This window comes from Dryas octopetala, chromosome 3, assembly GCF_963921425.1.
Source record: "Dryas octopetala chromosome 3, drDryOcto1.1, whole genome shotgun sequence".
In the NCBI taxonomy this organism is placed as follows: Eukaryota; Viridiplantae; Streptophyta; class Magnoliopsida; order Rosales; family Rosaceae; genus Dryas; species Dryas octopetala.
In genome coordinates, this window is record NC_141368.1 from 6,600,564 (window position 1) to 6,623,937 (window position 23,374).

Consider the following 23,374-nt stretch of genomic DNA (forward strand, 5'->3'; position numbering starts at 1 on the left):
ATAAGCCTTACAACATCGGGACTTCAACAACCACAAACAAGAAAAACAACACGATGATTTAAAGGAAAAACAAGTACAACATGATCACTAAAAGGAAAAAAAAACAAGAACAATACGATAATTTAAAGAAAAAACAACAACAACAATCATAATGAGAACAATATTGACGAACGATGATCCAGGTCGTCAATATGTTGGGGCAAGTGGTGGGTTCCCCTCTCGGATCCAGATGTGCTCAATCAAATTAGTTTTTAGGGATTCGTTGACATTTCGGTCCCTAAGCAAATTCCGACGAACATTCATCTCAGGTAATGATGATGGAGCGGCACCGGTCGGACATGGTTCTACACCTTCGTATTCAGTTTCTGCCCTTCTAGTGCTCGCTTCTGGGTCTATTGGGTCATCCCTACCGTCATCCTCAGGGCGCTCATCCTCCACGATCATATTGTGCAATATTATGCACGCCTTCATGATATACCCAAGCTCAATCGGACGCCAATAACGAGCAGGTCGTTTTATAATCTGCCACCGGGCTTTTAAAATTCCGAACGCCCTCTCCACATCCTTCCTGTATCCCTCCTGTCTAGCGGCAAACAACTTATGGTGGGGAAGAACGGGACTGTGCAATGTAGTGATAAGAGTTGACCATTGAGGGTAGATCCCATCTGCAAGAAAGTATGGAATGGTGTAGTCTATCCCATTCACAGTGAATTTCACCCTGTGGTTTCGGCCGGAAATCATATCATCAAAGAGATGAGAACAGTCCAGCACATTGATATCATTATTCGACCCAGGTATACCAAAATTTGCATGCCATATCCACGTGTCGTACCCAGCAACGGCTTCAAGGATAACTGTTGGGACACGATAATGCCCACGGTACACAGCTTGCTCGGCCATTGGGCAATTTTGCCATACCCAATGCATGCAATCCAAGCTACCAATCATACCTGGAAATCCTCTACGGCTCCCCTTTCGCAAAAGTTTCCTCAAATCGGCCGGAGTAGGCCTCCGGAGATACTCTGGTCCGAAGACGTCAGTGATGGCTCTCACGAACTTCAAGAATGATTGTCGTATGGTGGTTTGGCTAATGGTCATTGACTCTGAGACCAAATCATATGGAATGCCATATGCCATCACCCGCAGTGCTGCAGTCACCTTTTGGTGAGGTGTGCAACCCACTCTACCGACGGCATCAACTGTTGGCCGGAAATACTCATCCTGGAGGCAGACCGCTTCGAGAATTCTATTGAATAGCGGTTGGTGCATGCGGTATCGCCTGCGGAAAGTCACGGTGTCCTCGATTGGCGAGGGGATGAAGTAGTTGTCCATGAGACGTTCGTGGGCGGCTTCTCGATTCCGGTGTGTGTACCGGCGATTTGAAGAAGTACCGCCATGCCTTGGTGTACCGGCGACGACGGTATGACCCATTGACACAATCAACTTACCCACCATCTCCCTTCCCTCCTCTTCCCTATCCCATTCAGCATCAGAGTCCGAAGACGAGGAGGAGGATGAATACACATACAAAGTATTCATTTGGGTGTTTATGGAATGAGAAATGATCCTGAAATAAGATTGAGTGTAACATGGTAAATATAGTGGTATTTATACTGAAACCACTTGCATTTGAGATAAGGAATGAATGGTCCACATTCATTTGCTTTATGATGGTGTAGTCATTTCATGCATCAGTCTTATCTACTGTAAAGCATGCATCAGTCTTATCTACTGTAAAGCATGCATCAGTCTTATCTACTGTAAAGCATGCATCAGTCTGTGGTTAATAAGGGAGAATCCAATGTTGGGTGGAAATGTAAACATTAATTGAATAAATAGCAAACCATGACTTAAAACAAGATTGACGTTCAAATTAAAGGATACAATTAAAGAGTAAACATAATTTAAAACAAGATTAACATTCAAACTAAAAAACACAATTGAAGAGCAAGGTCTAATTCTAATTATTAGGCGGGTACCCCTGGTTTGAGTGAGTGAGGTTGGAAAGATCCGGGTAGTATCCAGATGGAGTGGACTCCGAATGGTGGTTAGCACGCATTTGCCTCCTTGCAATGACTTCAGCCATCTTTTGCTCCCAATACATCCGTTGCCCATCATTCATTTTGGAGAGGTCTTGGCCCATAATATTTTGTTCTTCCCATTCTAGCTGCCTCTCGATCCTCATCCTTTCTCTTGCGTCCTTTGCGGCGTCTCTTTCACTCCTTGCACGCTCTCTGTCAACTCTCGTTTGTATGAAAATCCTTGAATTTTCATTATAATGATCTACTGCCTCAACCATATGAGTTTGGACGGGCTCGGCTGCCTTGGCCCGTTTTGCATGGTTTCTCCCTGGTGGCCTTGGCCGCGAGGAACCGCATGGTTGGAATGGTGGTGGGTTTTCGTCCTCGCCAAGTGGTATGACTGGATCGGTCTCCTCGGGATCATCATCGGCGGGAGTGTCGGCATCGTCGGTGGCGGGGGTCTCTGAATCACTAACCCGAACAGGAGCATGAACGGCAGCATACTTTGCACTTTCCTTTATTTTTTCCCAAATGTGCACCCATGGAAACTTGAATCCAGTCTTGTTTCGAAAGCCTTCAAGTGCTTGCGTAAACTACAATAATAAAATAAAAATTAAAATATATAAATTTTCTTGTGGAAATGCAAACATAACTTACATAAATAGTAAATTTGCTACATTTATAAACAAAACAAAAACCAACATCATACAAATATATAAATATGCTTGATAGATAAACAAAATAGTGGAAATACAATATAATAATATCATTATACAAATATGCTACATTTATAAACACAACCAAAAATAATCATACAAATATATAAATATGTTTGATACATATACAAAACAATAAAATAGTAATACCATTATATAAATATGCTTCATTTATAAACAAAACATATAATAATTATACTACTATATAAATATGCTTGATAATTGGAGGATACAAAAAATAATCATGCAAATATATAAATGCATAAAAACTTACCACATTGGCATCATTTGCACCGCTTGCACGCATTCGCTCGGCCTCCAATAAGCAAGCATAAAATTTGTTGCAATCACGCGCAATATCTTTGAATCGTGCTTTAACACCGCCAACCTTACGAATTGTTTCACCCCCCATGTTACGCTTGAAAATTTCATAAATTTGTTCCCAAAGCATGGCGGCTCTAATTTGGGCACCAATACAACCGTCGGGAGACCTCTCTAGGTATGCCATCACTAGGGCTTCATCTTCAGCTACCACCCAAGCACTTCCTCTTGGAGCCATGACAAAGAAAAAAAAATTTCCAATCAATTTGGTAAACAAAGGTTGTAAATTGTGATGAAACCATATGAGTGTTGTGTGATATATATAGACATCCTTGAAAATATAGCTGTTGGAGGGTTTGGGGAATTTTTTAAAATTTTTTTGAAATTTTTTGGCAATTTTTCGGATATTATATATATTTTAAATGATTTATTAAATATTTGTTTAAAAAAAAAAAAAAAAGGCCGATCTGGACCGTTGATTATCAACGGTCCATTAATCCCAGCCGTTAGATCCATCCCCGGCCCATCTAAAAAAAAAAAAAAAAAAAAAAAAGCCCAAAAAGCAGCAGCCGTTGATCACCAACGGTCGGCCGATCTGGACCGTTGGTGAGAAGGAAGCCAGCCACGCGTCAAGCTTCCAATTCCCCAGCGCTGCAACCGAGCCAGCACGTGACGTCATCCGACAGGCGCGTCAGCAACTGCAGCTTCCGTCAGCAGCAACAGGCGCGGGCCCCACCTCCTGTTCAGCTCAGCAGCTCTCTCTCTCTCTTCACGTGGGCTGCTTTTTGGATTTGGGTCACAACACAATTTGGGTCACACATGAAACCCACTTCTGAGTTACACTTTGGGTTACACCCCATTTTGGGTCACACATTCCGGCCCGTAGTGAGGAGTTGTGACCCATTTGTGGCCCAAAATGGGTTTTTGGGTCACAAAATCCGGTGCATAGTGGAAGGCCTAAGTCTACCTATATATAGAACCAGCAATCTATATGATTTCAGATAACGTGTTGCATGCATTGATTCATATACATACATATGCTCTAAATATATGTGTTTATAATCGTATATAAGATAATATTATTTTCTCAATACATACCGTTTGCGTTTGAAGTCACCTGATATATATATATATATATTTCAAGAACAAGAATTAATTACTATATATGGAAAAATGCACAGCTTATTTCCGTCACCAATGATGATTATGCAACTAATTAAACCACCTGCATTATAATTTTATAATGCAAACTAAGATTGGGTTAAATCGGCCATGTTCAGTAATATATATTAAAATTTTTGACAGCTCAATTAAAGATGCTAATGGAACACCAATGTGTTATAACTTATAAGGGGTTTGATTTTCACGATTCTGATGAAGCAACTTGGGCTTGTGTAAAATCACAGTATTGGGCCTCAAAAAGGGCCGATTAGGGTTGAGATGGACTTTACCATTTCTAACTGAGGGATACCAATTTGGGCCTTTGGAATCTGTCCTTAACAAGCCTCCTTTTTGGATCTGTGATAACGTGAGTGGGCTTGTAGCCTTGTACTTAATTAGGGGCTTTGGAGGATTATCACCCAACAACGTTAATGTCGATGTGTATAAACTGATGACCAAAGAGCTAAAGACAAATACAAGGGTCTGCACAATAAGTCCCTGAAACTGCATCTTTGTAATGAAAGCTGAGAAGTAATGGACATACAAGAGTTTCTTGATCAAGAAGTTAAAACTTAAAAGCAGCCCAACATATATATATATATATATATATCAATATCAAAGTAGGTTATATATGTTTTGTTTTTTTTCGTTTTTTGGTGTTAGTAGGTTATATGCTGGGAGACAAAGATTTGGTTAAGGTCACATTTTAGTTTTAAAATTTCTCACAAACAACTTGTCTACGTTTGGTTGAATGTTTGGATCCAAATATCCCATAATAAAAAAATAGAATAATATATTAGTCCCGTTTGATATGATACTCAAATTTTTTTTTTTTTTAAATTAAGATTTTTTTATTAAATATGAATTTTCAAATTAATTTTTAAAATTTGGAAATGTATTTGGTATGAAATTTAAAAATAATTTTTAAATTTTAAAAATGATGACAACTTTTATAGAAAGAAGTGTAAAAAAAAAAAAATCTAAACAGAGAATCTTAGAGATTAATTAATCTCAGTAAGGGACAGTCCAAATCATTAAAAAGAAAAAAAGAGAAAAATTGTGATAAATGATAAAATGAAAAACAAAATATAGGGGGTGCTCTGGCTGCGGCCGAGGATTCGCCTAGAATGAATCTTGTTTCTGGACTGACTGGTTCAGTCTGTCCGTGTCAGGAAGATGGTGGGTCCCACAGTCGCACTCCTTACGTTCCTCTTTCCAAGTTTAAATGGGCGTCTGCGTCTCTCTTCCTATCTCCACAACTGCTCCCATTACATAGCCCAACAAGGATCACAACTCTCTGCAGCTTCCTCTGACTGACTCTCAGGTTCGCTTCTCACCATTCTTCCTCTTTGCTTTGCCTTTTGTTGTGCCTGTCTGTTTGCAAGTATTATGTTTATCAGTCTGGGCCTTAGAAACAAATAGCAGAATCAAATAATGAATGGTTGTTTTAGTAAGCTTTGTAGTTTGTTTTCACTTTCCTTCTAATGGCTGAATCTCAAGCATGGTCATTAAGTGTATCAAAGTGAATATGTTGATACTGGGTGATGGAAGTAGATGAACCCATTTGCCCATTTAGTTCATTGGTTTACCAGTCTTCAGTATGAATAACTGCGTTTCCAACCAATCGGTTTCACCAATTCAAAGCCGTAGATACTGCTAGATAAATGTTGCTCCATTTTCCAAGTTTGCTCCATTTAGTGGTGCTTGAAGAGTTGGTTTTGTATTGTCCTATAGAATGAGTGTTCATTGATTCATCTTCATGTTGCTGCAATTTCATATCAACCTCAAAGTCTAGAATTAATCCATTTGAGACCAATTTTTCTTACCACCATAGGTTTTTTATTAATAGCATGCGGCATATGTTGAATGGAGAGGTAATTTCATGTGGTAATGCTATACTATACATGCATGTCTTGTGGTAATGCTACACTATTCATGCATGTTGTGTGGGAATATTACACTATACATGTATGTCCTGTGGTAATGCTATACTATTCATGCATGTGGTGTGGTAATCTTACACCATTGAAGTGGCCATGCTGCAAAAGAATAATTTTTTAGTACATTAATAAATTCATATAGGTGTATAGACAGAGACTTAAAAGACCAAATTTCTTTGCATGGCATATCTGATTGTGTACATTTCCGTGTTGCAGAAGCTGTGTTTTGTGTCTTGTGTATAATTTGACATTCTCCATCATAAATAAAATGAATTTCACTTTGTGTTCGTCATCTTCTGAGCTGAGACATCCTTTTGTTGAGGGGTTGCGATGTACAAACAAAAATATGCTAGAGTCTGAGCCTTCTGTGAAGATTGATAATTTCATTAAGAAGGAAACTACTCAAGTTTCTAATCATGATGCTAGAAAGCTGGTGATGTCTAGCAATTTGATGCCTCAGCACTTAAAAGGATCCTATGTATCCCATGTAGGAAAGAAACACCTGGAGGAACCTGGTCGGAAGCTGGAATTTGTGAGGACATTGTTGATTGACAACTATGATAGCTACACATACAATATATACCAGGAGCTGTCTATCATTAATGGGTGTATGTTAGCTCTCTCTCTCTCTCTCTCTGTATCTATCTATCTCCTCAATGTGAAACCACTCATTACTGCTTGGGGCTATAATATTTATTTTTATTATCTGTAACCTGCTTTGATCCTCTCTGATTATGCATGATCTGATATCTCTAATAGATGAGGATATATTTAATGTTTGCCTACTGAAGTCTTGGCAGATTCTCCTAAGGAGCCCTGATGAGGTATGCTGAAAAGTATTGAAGAATGTCAATCATGCTACCAAGATAGCCATAAAGAGGACATTGCTTCTTATATGAGAAATTTTTTCCTTGGCTAGATATATTAATATATTTCTTCATAAACCATATGGATAGATAAATAGGATTGGGCAGTAATATAGTTGACTGACATTTAATACAGATATGCGTGATTTAAAATTAAAATTTGATTTGGCCTTAATTGTTACTGTTCTGACATTTTGGCTTCTAACTATGCCAGTGCCTCCTGTGGTGGTGCGAAATGATGATTTGACATGGAAAGATGTCTGCTATTACTTGTATGAAGAAAATGCGTTTGATAATGTTGTTATATCACCTGGACCTGGTTCTCCAACATGCCCAGCAGACATAGGTGAGAATGTGTATGCATTTGATAATGTTGTATAATTTTGACGACTTGTATTGCATTCTGTTTCTGTTTTTAAATGAAGTTTTATTTGGAAAAACATCAGCTTTGTAGAGTTCGTTTTTGTTCCCGATTGCAGCCCTTTTTGCTGTTTGCTTTAAATATTCAAATTCTATTATGATTTTTTCATTTAGAAACTATTTGAATCTCTCAGGAATATGCCTTCAGGTGCTGCTTGACTGCTGGAATATCCCTATTTTGGGTGTCTGCCTTGGACATCAGGTATTTTAGTTTTATGCTTTAAGTTAACATTCCGTAGCTACATACTTACTGAGATTTTTCAGGGAAGCTTATAATATATCAATTGAGTAAATGACTCTAAAGACTACCTTAACAAATACATACATGCAAAGGGATCTTGACTCATTCTTTTAAGAGTTTTGTATCCAAAGTTCCATGCCAAAAAGGAAAGTTGGCTCATATACAAATATTGGGGGTTTGCATTCACAATTTCTCAATCCGAAGAGATTTTAGATCCTGCAGGAAGGTTTTCCCTTTACGTATGTGTAAATAAATATTTGGTTCTGGTGCGTTACTTATATATTATATTTGATCTGAATCAACAAATGTTTGCATGTGAGTGTAAGAAGGGGATATCATAATGCATAGCGTCAAGAATGATAGTTCTCCTAATGTGATTTTATTTTCACCTTTCTCCTGGATGACTTTGATTTAACAGGCTTTAGGTTATGTGCATGGTGCTAAAGTTGTCCACGCATCTGAACCAGTCCATGGACGGTTGAGGTATGGCTGTTTACTATTACGAGATCTGGTTTTGTGAGTGTTTCCTACTGATCTCATAATTATTAATCTGAAACATGCTTTATAACAAAGTTATTTTGGATTGAAGCTTTGGTATTGTGATTTTATGGGTTCCCCTTCTATTAAATTTCTACCCCTTTTTTTTTTTTTTTCTGAATACAGTGAAATTGAGCACAATGGGTGCAGACTTTTCAATGACATCCCTTCTGGCCACAACTCAGGATTCAAGGTCAGTCTCATCTTAAAATTTGAAGTTGAAATTAATGCTTTTCAGAAAAAAAAATGATAAGAATACTTTTCAGAACAAATTAATACTTGTGAGATCTCATACTTTTCTGTAGAACCCAAGTTAGTCATTCTTCGAATTTCGAATAGTGGATCTACACTTGTCAGGAAAAAAATTCTTAAAACTAGAGAAGGTTGAACATGTTTTCTTAGAACTTTGATATTTTAGTGTGGTTTTGCAGCAACTGCATGCTGCAGCTTCCATGGACCTTTAGGGTGATTGTGAGACTTATTCTTAACTCTAGTTAGCTATATGCCTATACCTAATTGCAGGTGGTTCGCTACCATTCACTTGTCATAGATGCTGAATCACTCCCAGATGAACTCATTCCTATAGCATGGACTTCTTCCATGGATACACTTTCTTGTATTGAAACCCAGAAGTCTGATGTTGCCTCAGAATTTGCAGCGGGTTATTTTTCAACAGAAATGAAAAATGGAAATAATTTGCCTTTCAGGCATTCTGCTAGAGTGCAGAGCAAAAAGGTTCTCATGGGCATTATGCATTCTACCAGGCCTCATTATGGTGTGCAGGTGTGCTGCATGGTTAATGCATTTTTGATTGTTGTGGCTTTGCTTTTCCGTGCAATACTCTCTTGACTTTATGTGTTGACCCTTCAGTTCCATCCAGAGAGTATTGCAACCTGTCATGGAAAGCAAATATTCAAGAATTTTAGAGAGATCACAGAGGATTATTGGGTGAATTCGAGGACATCATTCATCAACCATGGAGATTTTCATCAACCTGGTAAACTGGAGCTCTTTTCTAGAAATACCTGTTTATCCTTCTTCTTCCTTGGTGAACTACCTTTATCAATACTCTCTCTCTCTCTCTCTCTCTCTCTCTCTCTCTCTCTCTCTCTCTCCTTCATGCAGTCTCACTTGCTCACACACATGCTTAGTCTCATGCTGACATTACATACTTTCATATACATGCCAATTACCTTTTCTGACCACTCTTGGAAGACACCTAATTTCAGTTTCTATGAGGATGACTCTGGAATGTCAGGTGTTTTTTATGAACGTTTTTCTGAAGAAAATTTTTTGCTTTACAAACCTGAATGTTATGTGATGGCTTTTATTGTAAGGAACTAAAGATCTCACAGAGGACCTTCAGCTTTGCTAATGTCTGCTGGTTCTAGTTTTATATGCTTTATAATAAATTTTTTTAAAGAATAAACTGCCTGTAATTTACAGTGAACTTTTTTAGCATGCATGCAGATGCCCCATGTTAATCGATTGTTCACAGAAGTTCCTAGACATAGGCAACTAGTAAGTAATGCAGATGCTCAACTATACAGCAAGGCTTCTAGAAGTGGCCGTTTAGTGAACAATGAAGATAATAGAAGTTTTTCTGGAAAGGCTGATATGGTAAACCTTTTGCATCCAAGCATTGGTAGTAAATATCTGAAGTTGAAATGGAAGAGATTTAAGCACTTAGCTGGTCAAGTTGGTGGAGCAAAAAATATATTTTGCGAACTGTTTGGACATCATAAAGCTGAAAACACCTTTTGGTTGGACAGTTCATCAATAGAAAAGGTCTGTTGCTTGCTCAATGACTTCTCTTTCCAATTAAACAACTCAATAATACGTCTTTTATCTTTCTTCTGCGGCTTTGGATTTTAAATGTTTACTATCATGCCTATACCCATCTTAAAATAATAATGTTAGTCCAGCTTGTTTTGTAAGTTGTTTGGTAAGTTTCACTTGCTCTTGCTTGCTTGTTTCAACCATTATGATGATTTTTCCTTCTCTCATGAATGTGTTCCGAAGGTTTTAGTTGAAACATTTGTCATTTACATAATCTTTTACTCTTTTTATGGTGGTTTGAGAATGTTCATAACACTACTATTTCTTACGATGGCTATTGTCCCTGTTTTCTTGAATATTCAGAGAAGAGCACGCTTTTCATTTATGGGAGGAAAAGGTGGAACTCTTTGGAAGCAAGTGACCTTTAAATTGTCTGATAAAAGGTTTGACTACACATTGATTTTAGAAATTTTTATCATCAATCATTTTAATTCTTTTTGTTTTTTTGGGCCAATGGTGGTTTTAACATGCAACTATCAGTGCATAACTACCTTGCTATTCATAATATTTACTGATAGAACTATTTATAATTCTCTTTTAGAATAAAGCTCTTATGAGTATTGTGAATCTTTGAATTAAAATGATATATACTGCAATTTTCAGTGATATGACTTTGAAGGGCAGAGGTCTTCTCTCTGTTGAGGATGCTCAAGGCTCTACCAGCAACACATTTTTGGAAGAAGGTTTTCTTGATTTTCTGAAAAAGGTATTAGTGGAATTACAACTTGTGGTGTAATCTTCATGTGTGTGCCGATGATATCTTCTTAAATGACATTTTTGTTTTTACCAATTTAAGTCTACCTATCAAGTTAAAAACATTATCATCTGGGAAGCATGAACGCTTTGCCAAGTATCCATGGCAGTGTTGCAGTGTCATGGTGTCCATGTGTGTTGTACTTGTACCAGTGTCACGTGTTGACATCTGTGCTTCATAAATTATTGTGTGTATACTTTTCATTGAATGTAGCAGATACTGTAGTGCACCAATTGAATATACTTGTTAGAACAATGAAAACACATTTGGCTGTTAATCAATGGTAGTGTTTTAAAGAGCTCATGAATGGTGCTTCCAAATCATAAGGTTGTTTCTGAATGCCTCTGAAGTGTGTCTTGATTTTTTGAATGCCTCTGAAGTGTGTCTTCAGTGTTCTTGTACATCTATCTTATTGTATTATACTTTATACAGAGATCATCTTAATGATCAAAAACTCATGACAGAATATACTTTCTGCTGTTCATTTGAAAATAAAAGTTGTTTCTGATTATGTTACTATGTTCACAGTGCCCTAGTTTTAAGTGATATTTGTTGCTTGATCTGTGTTTCAGGAGCTCCTGTCATTTTGTTATGATGAAAAAGATTATGAAGGGCTTCCATTTGATTTTCATGGTGGATATATTGGTTACATTGGGTATGCAGTTAATTTTATTTGAATGTAATATCCTTGGACCATTGTTTCCTTCTTATCCACTACTCCCTAGTGCATGAATTGAGTTTTTTTTTTTTTTTTTTGGTTTTGGCTTGTGGAAACCGGTTTCTCGGAAAATTGATTTTTTGTAAAAGCATGACAGAAAAGTTGTCATTAAACTCTACCAATGTTTTCATTGGCTCTCTTCTGCTTTTCTGTTTTTCACCACGCTCCGCGAATACTTTTGGGGTAAAGAAGTTTTAATCAGTAGGCTTGGTTGTTCTAATATATGTCATATTTGCACGATAAATTTATGGCCAGCTGTTTCTCAATCACAACCCATTCAACTTAAATGGAAAATGCAGTTTCAGTTTGTCTATGCTCTTGTGTTTCCTTATGATTAATTCAAGTCTGGCATCTTTAAAGAAAATACCTTGGAGTAATGCAAGGACCATTCCAATAAAATGCTGTCTCCTTGATTGAGGAAAAAAAAAAGGTGCTGATGGCTCAGGTAGTAAAGGACTGTAATCCCGAGTAAGAGTGTGACTCAGAAGATTTTATAGTAGACATCTTTTTACTTTTTTAGCTGTCCTGATTGCAGTGCGGTTGTAAGAAGTTATCATCTCTCTCTCTCTCTCTCTCGGGCTCTGGACACAGATGCTTAGATTGAAACTAGCACACAAATATTTCATTGCCACGGCTTTTTTTATATGGCTCTTAAATTTGGTGGCTAATGTTATATATCTCTTGTAATGCAGGTATAGCCTTAAAGTTGAATGTGGTGTGGCATCTAATCGCCACAAATCCAGGACTCCAGATGCTTGCTTTTTCTTTGCTGATAATCTTGTAGTTATTGATCACTACTACGACGATGTTTACATACTTTCTATAGATGAAGGATGCACAACCATGACACCATGGTTGGATGATACAGAACAGAAGCTTCTCAGCTTAAGAGCTTCTGATACAAGGGAGGGAGAGGGGCCAAGTTTACAGGCTCAAAGATCTTCGCAATGTCAAGGAAGTTTTCTTGCAGATAAATCAAGAGAGGAATATATAAATGATGTTGACAAGTGTCTGAAATACATAAAAGATGGTGAAAGCTATGAATTATGCCTCACAACTCAGATGAGAAAAAGAATTGGGGAAATGGACTCATTGGGACTTTACCTTCACCTTAGAGAAAAAAATCCAGCACCATATGCTGCGTGGCTTAATTTTTCAAAGGAAAACCTATGTGTCTGCTGTTCTTCCCCAGAGCGGTTTTTACGGTTGGATAGGAATGGTATACTGGAAGCAAAGCCCATTAAGGGTACTATGGCTCGTGGTGCAACACCGGAGGAAGATAAACAACGCAAACTACAGCTGCAATACAGGTATTATAATTCTCTTCTTTTTCAACAGGATTAAAATCATAAACGCATATCTATGAATTGATATGCTCTGCCCTCTAATATTGTGAGTTTCTTTCCCTTGCTCTCAGTGAAAAGGATCAAGCTGAAAATCTGATGATTGTTGATCTTCTAAGAAATGACCTTGGTATTGTCTGTGAGCCTGGCTCTGTTCATGTGCCCCATCTTATGGATGTGGAATCATATTCTACTGTTCATACCATGGTGAGCACAATTCGTGGGAAAAAGCGGTCAGATGTAAGTGCAGTTGATTGTGTGAGAGCTGCCTTTCCAGGTGGTTCCATGACAGGTGCGCCGAAATTGAGATCAATGGAACTTCTTGATTCAATTGAAAGTAGTTCGCGAGGTATCTACTCAGGCTCCATTGGGTTTTTCTCATATAACCAGACATTTGATCTAAATATAGTCATTAGAACTGTTGTTATACATGATGGTGAAGCTTCAATAGGAGCAGGAGGAGCCATTATTGCTTTATCAAATCCTGAGGATGAGTACGACGAAATGATTTTGAAAACTCGTGCTCCAGCAAATGCTGCAATGGAATTTCTTTAGGGATTGGCATGTTTTCCGTGGGAAATGTTGTGGTGTTAAAGAACAGCTCTTTAACACCAGGCAATATAGCTTTACTGGTTTCATGATTGATTTCTCATACAATAAATGGTTGTTTCTTGTTATCAAAAAAATAAAAGGCTGTTTCTTATAAATCTTATTCCAATTTCACTTGGTAGTTGACTGGTACAGAAAACAAATCTGTATGCAGCCCCGGAGGATCATAACTTCATGGTCATATGTTAGTGACTAGAAATAAGAAACTTTTGCTTGTGAGTATCTTTTTTTCTTTTTGATTACTCATTACACACAGTTCTCTTAAAATTTCCATCCACTCCCATTTATAAAATTTACTTAAAACCAGCCATGGCCAGTATTACCCTTTGCTCATATTCCAAATGATGTAAAAGTCCATTTTGCTTCACACTAATAATGCTAGAAATATCATATTTTGGAATTATATTGTGGTACCAAATTGTTGTATCCCTAACATTACTCATACCCAGATCATGTTCCCAGAGGATTGGAGCTGGCAAAATGTGACAAAATCAAACATACCACTCCTCACCAGTACACTACCTACCCCACAGTCCCACACAAAGTACCAAAGCACCAAACAAAAGAAATTAAATAATGAACTTTTGAGGACTTTGGCGTAAAACGGAAATTTGGCTATCAGAGCAAAAACAACAAAAGACAATTCCTCTATCAAGGATCATTTAGAAATTATAGAGGTATTTCGAGTAAAATTAATTTAAACTTTATAAATAATGTAAATAAAATGTAAGTGTGTGGATGAATTTAGGTCTGTAATTGTTTGGTAACTTAGTTGAAAGACTCGTATAATTATTTCCAATTTATTCAAGTTCAATTCCCCTCCCAACAACTGAAAAAAAATAAATAAAAAAAGATGAATTTGGGCCGGTATGATTTCTAACATCCCCTATTGACCGTAAGTTGTAATTGAGTAAGATTAGGTGTCTAGTTCCAAAATAGTTCCAATTAAAAATATAATTGCATTTCTTGGTAATCAAGTTTTAATTAAAAATTTTGATAATTAAGTTTTAATTAGATTTGTATAAAAAAAATTGTAGTCCTATAAATACCGGGAAGAATATTATATTTATATCTGAAATTTGACAGTACCAACCAAACCACCAAACCCCGACGGACAAAAAAAAAAAAAAAACCACCACCAAACAAAATAGTGAAGGAAAGGAATGAGAGGAGTGGTGGGTAGGTGAAGTGGGTTGGTGGGTTTTATTGCATCTACTTGTTTGTTAATCTTCTCAAACACATCGGTCATCAGCAGCCATTTTGTTGATTTTGCTTCCTTCTTTTGTTATTGTTGTTGTTGTTGGTGGTGGTGAGCTGAGAATTAGTGAGAGTTCAATGGCGTCGTCTCTCTCGACCAAACCATTTCTCGGCACATCTAGGACCGATGGGCTTTCTGGGTTCTCCTCTCTCCCCTCTGATCTTCGAAGCCTCTCTTCCCCCTCCGTACAATTCGTCATCCGCCCTCGAACCCTCAAGAAGCTCCGTTAGTCTCTCTCTCTATGATTTTCATTTGATTTTGCTTCTGCCCGATTTGATAATTTTGTTTCTTCAAATTTCCATTTCGCTGCGTTTATATTTAATGCATCAATCATATATTTCTTATTCTGTTTCATTGCTTATAATTGTTTAGCTACATCATTGAAGGCTCTACATGCTGTGCGTTAAGCTTTTTTCCGTTAGCAATGTGTTAGAGATTTATAATATGCAATGCAGCTCCTGCATTTACTTTCTGCTTACCGTATAATTTTCAAGTAATTATCATGAATCATTCTCTTAAATAATAAGTCATTGGTATTGTGGTGACTTTAAGTAGCTTCTGCAAGTACTACCCAAGTTCTAAAAATTAAGCATCCATGTTTTTCATTTAGTCCAATTGAGCACGGGACTGAGACACGGTTAGTTCTAATGGAATTTTTTAAATAAATGGGGGTTGGTATGTGAGGGATTGTTGTAGTCAGTTAGAACTTTTAAATCTGAAATTTTTGCTGCTGAATTTCAGAGGTGCAGGCAGCTGGAAATACTTTTGGAAATTATTTTCGTGTTACAACTTTTGGAGAATCTCATGGTGGCGGTGTTGGTTGTGTAATTGATGGGGTTCCTCCTCGGGTCGCCCTCTCTGAAGCTGATTTGCAAGTGGACCTTGACAGAAGGTATGTGATAGAGGGCTCCCCCTTTTCATGTGCATTTTAAAATTTTTTGGGGAGTTGGAATTGGAAGACTCTCTTAACTTGTGCTGCGGCATTTGTATGGTTGATATTGCCTATTTCATGCTCATTTTCAGGATTTTTGATACTAGTATGTCTTTTCCATGTTCATTTTCATTTCAAAGTTTTTGAGGTATTTGATCTGTGCTCATCAAATGCTGACACAATTAGTTTCCTTGGATATGGACTGTTTATATGGTTTATATTAGTTTAGTGTATTCTCCGTGATAATCATGGAAAGCTTCCTTTATAATTATTGGTTTCTGATTGTTTTGATGCAAAAATTTCTATTGTTAATCATTAGAGTGCTGTTATCAGGAGGCCAGGTCAGAGTCGAATTACTACGCCTAGGAAGGAAACTGACACATGCAAAATACTATCGGGAGTTTATGAAGGTTAGATCTTTGTGGACTTCGTTGTTTGTTCCTTTTGTATTCTCTCTTCAGCTAAGAAATTTCATCTCAACTCATCATTGCGTACTCTGATTGGTGATATATAATTAACTTCAGGAATGACTACTGGGACACCAATTCTTGTGCTTGTACCCAATACTGATCAGAGAGGACATGTAAGTATCTAGTGTCATGGGACATATATGAATTTGTTGATATGGTAGACTAATCTTTCTTTGCCATGTGCTTTCTTTTTACCTTTTTTTGGGCCTTGAAAATTATAATTTTCAATTAGGTTATGAGTGACTCCAAATACTTGAGAACCTGTTAAGTAGTCTATTTAATCATATAAGTATTGCTTAAAACTAGACGAAGCTTAAATTTGTTTATGTGCATAGCTAAATATGGATGTCTCATGGAGACATAATCCCTCCAATGCTTCTTAGTTCTTACAGTCTATACAGCATTTAAAATGATTTTATTTTGAATTTCGTAGCTTTCAGAAGAATCTGTATCATTTACTCTGTAGGATTATGGCTGAGATATTTCAAATTGATGCTATTCTAGTATTACATAGATTTTTGCCCTTATGTGACACAAGCATATGATGGATGCCTGGTGCTTCTTTGGGGTGCCCAAATACTTCTGATAACAGATTAGATTAGTTGGTAAACACAATGTGAGGGCTGTAGAACTGATTAAGTGGTTTACTGTAGTGTTTGTATATGATTTACTGACGCATAATATATAGGATAATTTAAATTGACTATCGCATTTATACTTTTACAAGCCAATGACTTGTACATTTGAGCAGTGTTGTACTCAATTCACATTGTTTATGGTGCATGGGAGGTTTCTGATAATTATTTTGTTGGATTCTTAGGATTATAAAGAAATGTCGACAGCTTATAGGCCTTCACATGCAGATCTAACTTATGATAAGAAGTATGGTATCAGATCAGTGCAGGTAATGTCTTTAAGCTTAAAAATTAAATGTTCACAAGCATACATGTTTTTGGAATTGCATATATTTAATCTTAACCTGATTTGTAATTGAAGGGTGGTGGTAGATCTTCAGCTAGAGAAACAATTGGAAGAGTTGCTGCAGGAGCAGTTGCCAAGAAAATCCTTAAGAAATTCTCAGGAACTGAGGTGCGTATGTACTAGTGTGTGTGGGTGCATATTTTGCTGTTAGGTGGGTGAACTTTCTGGTAATCTTGACCTACTGTTACTTGGTACTGAGTAACTTACGATTTGAGGACACTTCTTCCTTAAATTTTTCTGTGTGGGGACACAACACTCATGTCCACCCATGTCAGATACATCTTTTGACGCACAAAAATTTGCAAACTTATCTATCTTTTAGCATGTTTGCAAGAAAATTAAACTTTATTATTCTTGTAGTCTAATAATATGCCTCTTCTACAAGTAAAGGTGTGCTTAAGAATAGGTGATATTTGTATGACTAAAAAAAGTACACATATGTATTGGCATGACCACATGTATAGATTTTTGGAAGTGGGTGTGCCAAACATGCCATGTCTGTATCAATACATAACACCCATGTCTTGTCCTCAAATCATAGTGAACAAGTAATTGCAATTTGGAGCTTTTAATACCAGTTGTCTTGCATGTTGATGGAAAAAGTTTCACAACTTCTCTTACCAATCTTGCCTGTCATAGCTTTAAGAATATTATAGGAAACAGTGAGTCCATAAGATATTATTTGCACTTACTTTTACTGATTGAAACTCATGTTGTTTTGTAATTTCTAAACCTTTTCCCTAATGTTTGTCACATTTTCAGGTTCTTTCTTATGTTTCAAAAGTTCACAAGGTTGTTCTCCCAGAGGATTTGATTGATCATTACTCTTTGACACTTGATCAGGTGCAATAATGGATATGACACATGAATAGCTAACTTTTTTAGATGTCAACTAGGAGGAATTACATTCCAAGCTATGTCTCAATTCCATGTTAGCTTATCTGTTCTTTCTCATGAAAATTGCCAGATAGAGAGTAATATTGTTAGGTGCCCAGATCCTGAATATGCAGAGAAGATGATTGAGGCCATTGATACTGTTAGGGTGAGAGGGGAATCTATTGGTGGTGTTGTCACGTGCATCGTTAGGAATTGCCCATGTGTAAGTTCTCTCTCTCTATGAGCTTTTGTGCATGTATGCATATGCATGTCACAACTGAAAACTTAGTTTATTGCTCTTTTATTAATATTCTAAATCTTCATTAAGTTATCTATAGAGTATTGAAAATCTAATTTCTTATTCTCAGGGTCTTGGTTCGCCAGTTTTTGACAAACTTGAAGCTGAATTTGCTAAAGCTGTTATGTCATTACCTGCAACGAAAGGTTTTGAAATTGGAAGTGGGTTTGCAGGTTAAGATTCACAAACTTGTGCTACTTTTGGATGGTGGTTGCCTATAAAGTTCTTAAATTGGACTTGGTGACTGAAGAATGATTTCTAGCATTCTCATTATTATGGATATTTTCCCTCCCGTTGTATTTTGAGTAGGTTTTTACTGTTGATGCAGGTACCTCTTTAACGGGGAGTGAACATAATGATGAGTTCTATTTGGCTGAACAAGGACAAATCAGGACAAGAACAAATCGCTCTGGTGGGATACAGGTAGTTGTTCTACATTTCAAATACTTCTAAATGTAGATTAAGTTGGTAAAATGTTTGTCTTGAGTATGTCCGGTGATTTCAAATAGTTACTTCTAAAAGATTAAGTTGGTAAAATGTTTGTCTTGAGCATGTCTGGTACACTGACATTGTATATGCTGACAATCAGGGAGGAATATCCAATGGGGAAATCATAAACATGAAAATAGCTTTCAAGCCAACAGCTACAATTGCAGTAAGTCTGACATCTCCTCACCTCACCCCCCTGGTGTCTCTCTCTCTCACCCACACACACGCACACACTCTCCCTCACTCACTCACACGTACACAGAGACTATGACACTGGCCACTATATGCAGTTGGCACTGCTCACTTCATGTGAGAGGCTATAAGTGATTTTCTGTTACTAATATGTGATAAAGATGTGTTTTGGGCCATTCGAGTACTAATTTGAAAGGGCTATTGTTTCCTCCGGCTACTTGTTCATTTCTTATATTACAGCCTGGATTTATTCCTGTTGTATATATGCTCCAAAAATTTTACACAACTTTTGGTGCAAAACTAGTTAAAAACTTCCTGCTTGACATAGATGATAAAATAAGCTCTCCTGTTTTTTACTTGTAATCCTGGGCTTATAGAATATAAGTTCAATGTGGTTATGTGTATATTCTTATTTTTCTTTTTCTTTTTTGGGCAAATAAAGTTAGAAACACATCACCTTATTCCCATTTTCAAAGCAATTTTGTGGCAACTATATAAGAACTGGCCCTCTCACATGCGCTTCGTGTCTCTAACATTGTTTAGGGTTTTTAAAAGAGAAAGTGTGCAGTTATGACTGAAGGTGGGTGATTGGTCTCCTTTGTTCTTAGGTTTTTTTTTTTCTTTAATAAAAAGGGTAGGTAAGCCTAATTTTAATAAATACTTGTCTCAATAAGGGATGCTTTTTAAATTTTAAGCTTGTGAGATAAGTTATTTAGTCAATGGGAGAATCTTGAACCAAATTCAGGTCTTTCTGTTTTTTTTTTTGGTCGAACCTCAGGTGTTATCTTTATTATTTGTAATTATTGTCGCAACAAAAATTGTAATTAGCTGACAAAACTGTCATGATTTTGTGATATTTGTGCAGAAGAAGCAGAATACAGTAACTAGAGATAAAAAGGAGATAGAATTAATAGCCCGTGGCCGTCATGATCCTTGTGTTGTCCCACGAGGTATGTTTGAATGATATGTAAACTCTCATACATCATCTTGGCCTCTCTTGTACATTCCTTTTTTCAGTAAAGTAATCCTCAGATGCAAATTATAACTTAACACATAATGGTGATTTTGTAACTTGTTTTCTTTTTTTCCTTCCTACTATTATTATATTACAATTGATTATTCAAAGACAAGACAAGTCCTTGAGAAATGTGATTTGGTCTTCTATGGTTGGGTTTTAATAGAAAAAGTTATATTGATACATTGTATATACGCCATATTCTATTCCATATTTTCACTTTTTTTTTTTTTGGCTTACATATGTTTGAGAACTAAAGATATCTCACAACAATTTGTTTGGTTGGAATGGTGCAGCGGTGCCAATGGTGGAAGCTGCTGTAGCCCTGGTGCTTGTGGACCAATTAATGGCACACTATGCACAATGTAATCTATTTCCTCCCAATCCAGATCTTCAAGAACCACTGTCATTGCCAATGAGCGAGGAAGGCGAGGCAGCTGAGGCAGCTGAGGCCGCTGAGGCAGCTGCTCTGCACAGTTAAAAGTTGACAAAACTGCTGTAGCATTGTCTACATTTTGAATCATGTAGTGAATATTCATTGTCGTGAAACATTCGCATGTGTGGGATGGCAAGGTCAACGTTTTCTTTTCCCTGTTTTCCATATGTCATTTATCGGTTTATGCAAAAATGAGTTTTGATTATATGGGATGTGTTGACAAAGGTTTACCTTATGGTGAGACACTAGCATTCATGTGAGATGTGTCAACTATCGATTTGTAGAAGTAATATCAAGCCAATAAATTTTTCTTCATTTTACAATTAATTTTAATGTGTTCATTGTGAAATAATGTTTAGCTCAGTCAGTTAAAACTCTTAACCATCTTCACTGTTGGGATAAAGAGCAGATGCTATCTCTATGTATGAATCACAGAGAACCCAAAAGGATCAAGCACAAAATAAAATGAGAATATAGAAGACAAGAAACACCGGAAAATTTATCGTGGAAAACCCTCCAGTGTGGAAGGGAAAAAACACAGGACAAACTCCGAAAAACTTCCACTACAGAAAATGGGATTACAAGCACCAATCTCTCCAGATCACTAGAGGAAAAACTCTCTAGTTGAGGAGTGCTGTAAAAGGATCTCACTTTTCTCTCTTTTACAAGGAGCTCTCTCTGCTAGACAGCCAAACCACAAAGAGATATAAATCTTGTTGTCTTCCAACGCCAACCCCTTTTCTGGAGAAGATGAAGGGATATACAACAATCAATTGCTTGAGACGTTTCTTGTTCCCAATGACAGCTGCACTCTTACTCAGTTAAGGCAACTGAACATATCTCTTTCTTTTTTTTTCCTTTTCTCAAGACAGTCCCATAAAAAATATGAGTCTTAAAAAGTCATTTAATTTGAAGGAGTCATGCATGAGGAGGGAACTTCCAACGGTCCTACTCTGTTGATGGTTACGGGTTACCTTTCTTTTGGGGTCAGAAGTTGATGGTTACCTGAACATCCTTTATTATATACAAATTATGCTTCAGGTTTCATGTTGAAACAATTTATAATTTGCGATTGCAGCTTGTTTTTTTTTCTCTAGACCTCATATTTTGTTACACAAACACAACCTTGTGGACGAATTTGTTTTAGGTTCTATGGTCAATACTTCCATACTCTTAATTCTCAAGCAATAGTAAAAGAAAAGGCACTTGTATTCTCTCACTTAGAATCATCACCATCACCAGCTATCTATCATTTTCATTTGGGAAAATTTAAGATACCCCTGAAAGTTTCAATTGATTGCCCATGTTTGCACTATGCCCTTGTCAAATCCCATCATGTAGTGAAAACCCTATTAACTGAAGATTGGTCACAACCAATTTGAAAGTGAAAGTGAAAGAACACTATGACATCTATTTATATGCTCAATTATTATGGCTTTATTATTCTTTTCAAACTTTTCTAACTCCATGCCAGAACCATGGTTGCAACCACTGTATAATAAAAAGCCCATTTGATTCATGTTGTTGTCAATTTCACTTAATGTCCCAACAGACTGTTTAACCACCTGATTTGATCTATAAACCCAAGCTAGTTGCCTTTTTTTATTTATTATTTGTTATCAGTTTCCAATTGGTGTACATCCAGATATAATATGCACATTCCTCTATATATATAAATAGATTATCACCAGCATCATCATTATGAAAGTTTGTTTTCTACTAGTTGTCCCTTCAATCATCCTAATCCATTATGCAAGGGAAAGGACAGGAGAGTTGAAGTGTGAATCTTTCTCCAAAATATTGAGTGAAAAGGAGCAATGTGTGAATAGGGGATGAGATGTGCAAAAGCTAAGCCTATTGTATGGTAATAGTGGAAACAAAGCTAAAGCAGATAGATTCCTTTATAAAGTTTGGTCATCCATTGTGGACGAAAGCAAACCAACTTTAATTTTGTCATACATAAAATGGGCAACCAGGCATTGTGTAAGATAGGTGACTAAACAATGGCATTATTCAACCTTCAAGCAAGTTCATATTAGAAAAAGAAAAAGGGAAGAGCAAATAGAACCAGACAATAAAGAATTTTATTAACTTTTTGTAGGGATTTAAAAACAGAAAATTGACTTTTAGACTTTTAGTGGTGGATTATATTCAGGCATTGTTTAATTGTTGAGACTAGACAACAAGATTATATTTCTTGAATACATTGGTTGGGATTAGAGTAGACTTTGAGAGCTATGTTCCGACCCATTTCTCAGTTTGAGACTTTGAGTCAATTAAATTAAAATATTGTGTACTTTGATCTAAAATTATAGTTCAGCCCCCCTATTTTTTTTTTTTAGACAGTCCAAAATCTTATTACATGCATCAAAAATGGATTATGATTGTTATCCATTTAATTGAATTTAGCATGTCTAATTCGAACTTCCTAAAGTTTATACATATATATATGTAGTATTAATTTGATTCCTAATCCTTATTTTACAATGAATAGTAATGTGATGACTACAGAGGGCATACATATATAGTGCTAATTAATGTGATGTGAATGAGATTACTTTTAATTTGGCCGTGTCCAATTTCACATTTGTGAAAGAGATGGTGTTGCTTTAGCTCTCAGACTTTCTACAACAACAAAATCCAAAAACCCAAATCCAAATTCATTTTGGCCCTCAATTTTGGGTAGAGTCCTTTTCTACCCAATTAATAATATCCCTTTTAACCATATATTTTTTTGGTCGGTTGCTTTCTGAATCTGAATGTCCACGCATGCAAAAATATCCATTGAATATGTAATGCTAAAAATAGATATATATGTGAGGTAACAACTAATTATGCAATGTTACGTGTTTGGACTGATCGAATTAATGTTGTTATCCTTCATTTGAAGGAAAAAAAAAGTCGTTATCCTACATACAATTAGGTTTATGATCTCCAATTTA

At 36.6% G+C, this 23,374-nt stretch overlaps 3 protein-coding genes across 3 annotated transcripts; 2 read left to right on the forward strand and 1 right to left on the reverse strand.

The window, feature by feature from the left end:
* Positions 1-186: 186 nt before the first annotated feature.
* On the reverse strand, positions 187-3,296 carry LOC147290209 (uncharacterized). Its single transcript, XM_086235783.1, has 3 exons — positions 3,012-3,296; positions 1,980-2,614; positions 187-1,567 (listed from the first exon to the last, which is right to left on the reverse strand). Exons 1-3 carry the CDS (start codon positions 3,294-3,296, stop codon positions 187-189), a joined length of 2,301 nt encoding a protein of 766 aa, XP_086091909.1.
* A 2,031-nt stretch (positions 3,297-5,327) lies between these two features.
* Positions 5,328-13,708, forward strand: EMB1997 (para-aminobenzoate (PABA) synthase family protein). Its single transcript, XM_086238615.1, has 14 exons — positions 5,328-5,543; positions 6,376-6,767; positions 7,240-7,371; positions 7,580-7,647; positions 8,105-8,169; positions 8,350-8,416; positions 8,746-9,006; positions 9,094-9,220; positions 9,683-10,011; positions 10,366-10,445; positions 10,666-10,768; positions 11,389-11,471; positions 12,227-12,844; positions 12,952-13,708. Exons 2-14 carry the CDS (start codon positions 6,428-6,430, stop codon positions 13,430-13,432), a joined length of 2,754 nt encoding a protein of 917 aa, XP_086094741.1. The 5' UTR covers positions 5,328-5,543; positions 6,376-6,427; the 3' UTR covers positions 13,433-13,708.
* Positions 13,709-14,607: 899 nt separating this feature from the next.
* On the forward strand, positions 14,608-20,759 carry EMB1144 (chorismate synthase, putative / 5-enolpyruvylshikimate-3-phosphate phospholyase). The gene is made up of 13 exons (XM_086235257.1): positions 14,608-14,969; positions 15,486-15,636; positions 16,009-16,085; positions 16,200-16,258; positions 16,966-17,049; positions 17,142-17,234; positions 17,889-17,969; positions 18,094-18,225; positions 18,371-18,473; positions 18,629-18,723; positions 18,890-18,955; positions 19,847-19,931; positions 20,293-20,759. The coding sequence occupies exons 1-13, from the start codon at positions 14,822-14,824 to the stop codon at positions 20,475-20,477; spliced, it is 1,359 nt and encodes a 452-aa protein (XP_086091383.1). The 5' UTR covers positions 14,608-14,821; the 3' UTR covers positions 20,478-20,759.
* The last annotated feature ends 2,615 nt before the right edge of the window (positions 20,760-23,374 follow it).

Excerpts from the sequence above, each read along its gene's own strand:
- EMB1144 (XM_086235257.1), top strand. The coding sequence starts at position 14,822 with ATGGCGTCGTCTCTCTCGACCAAACCATTTCTCGGCACATCTAGGACC. Across the intron at positions 17,235-17,888 it reads AGAAATTCTCAGGAACTGAG|GTTCTTTCTTATGTTTCAAA; the intron begins GTGCGTATGTAC and ends TCACATTTTCAG. Across the intron at positions 18,226-18,370 it reads TCGTTAGGAATTGCCCATGT|GGTCTTGGTTCGCCAGTTTT; the intron begins GTAAGTTCTCTC and ends TCTTATTCTCAG.
- EMB1997 (XM_086238615.1), top strand. The coding sequence starts at position 6,428 with ATGAATTTCACTTTGTGTTCGTCATCTTCTGAGCTGAGACATCCTTTT. Across the intron at positions 8,170-8,349 it reads CCAGTCCATGGACGGTTGAG|TGAAATTGAGCACAATGGGT; the intron begins GTATGGCTGTTT and ends TTCTGAATACAG. Across the intron at positions 10,769-11,388 it reads TTCTTGATTTTCTGAAAAAG|GAGCTCCTGTCATTTTGTTA; the intron begins GTATTAGTGGAA and ends TCTGTGTTTCAG.
- LOC147290209 (XM_086235783.1), bottom strand. The coding sequence starts at position 3,296 with ATGGCTCCAAGAGGAAGTGCTTGGGTGGTAGCTGAAGATGAAGCCCTA. Across the intron at positions 2,615-3,011 it reads GTGCAAATGATGCCAATGTG|TTTACGCAAGCACTTGAAGG; the intron begins GTAAGTTTTTAT and ends TTATTATTGTAG. Across the intron at positions 1,568-1,979 it reads CTCACTCACTCAAACCAGGG|GATCATTTCTCATTCCATAA; the intron begins GTACCCGCCTAA and ends ATCTTATTTCAG.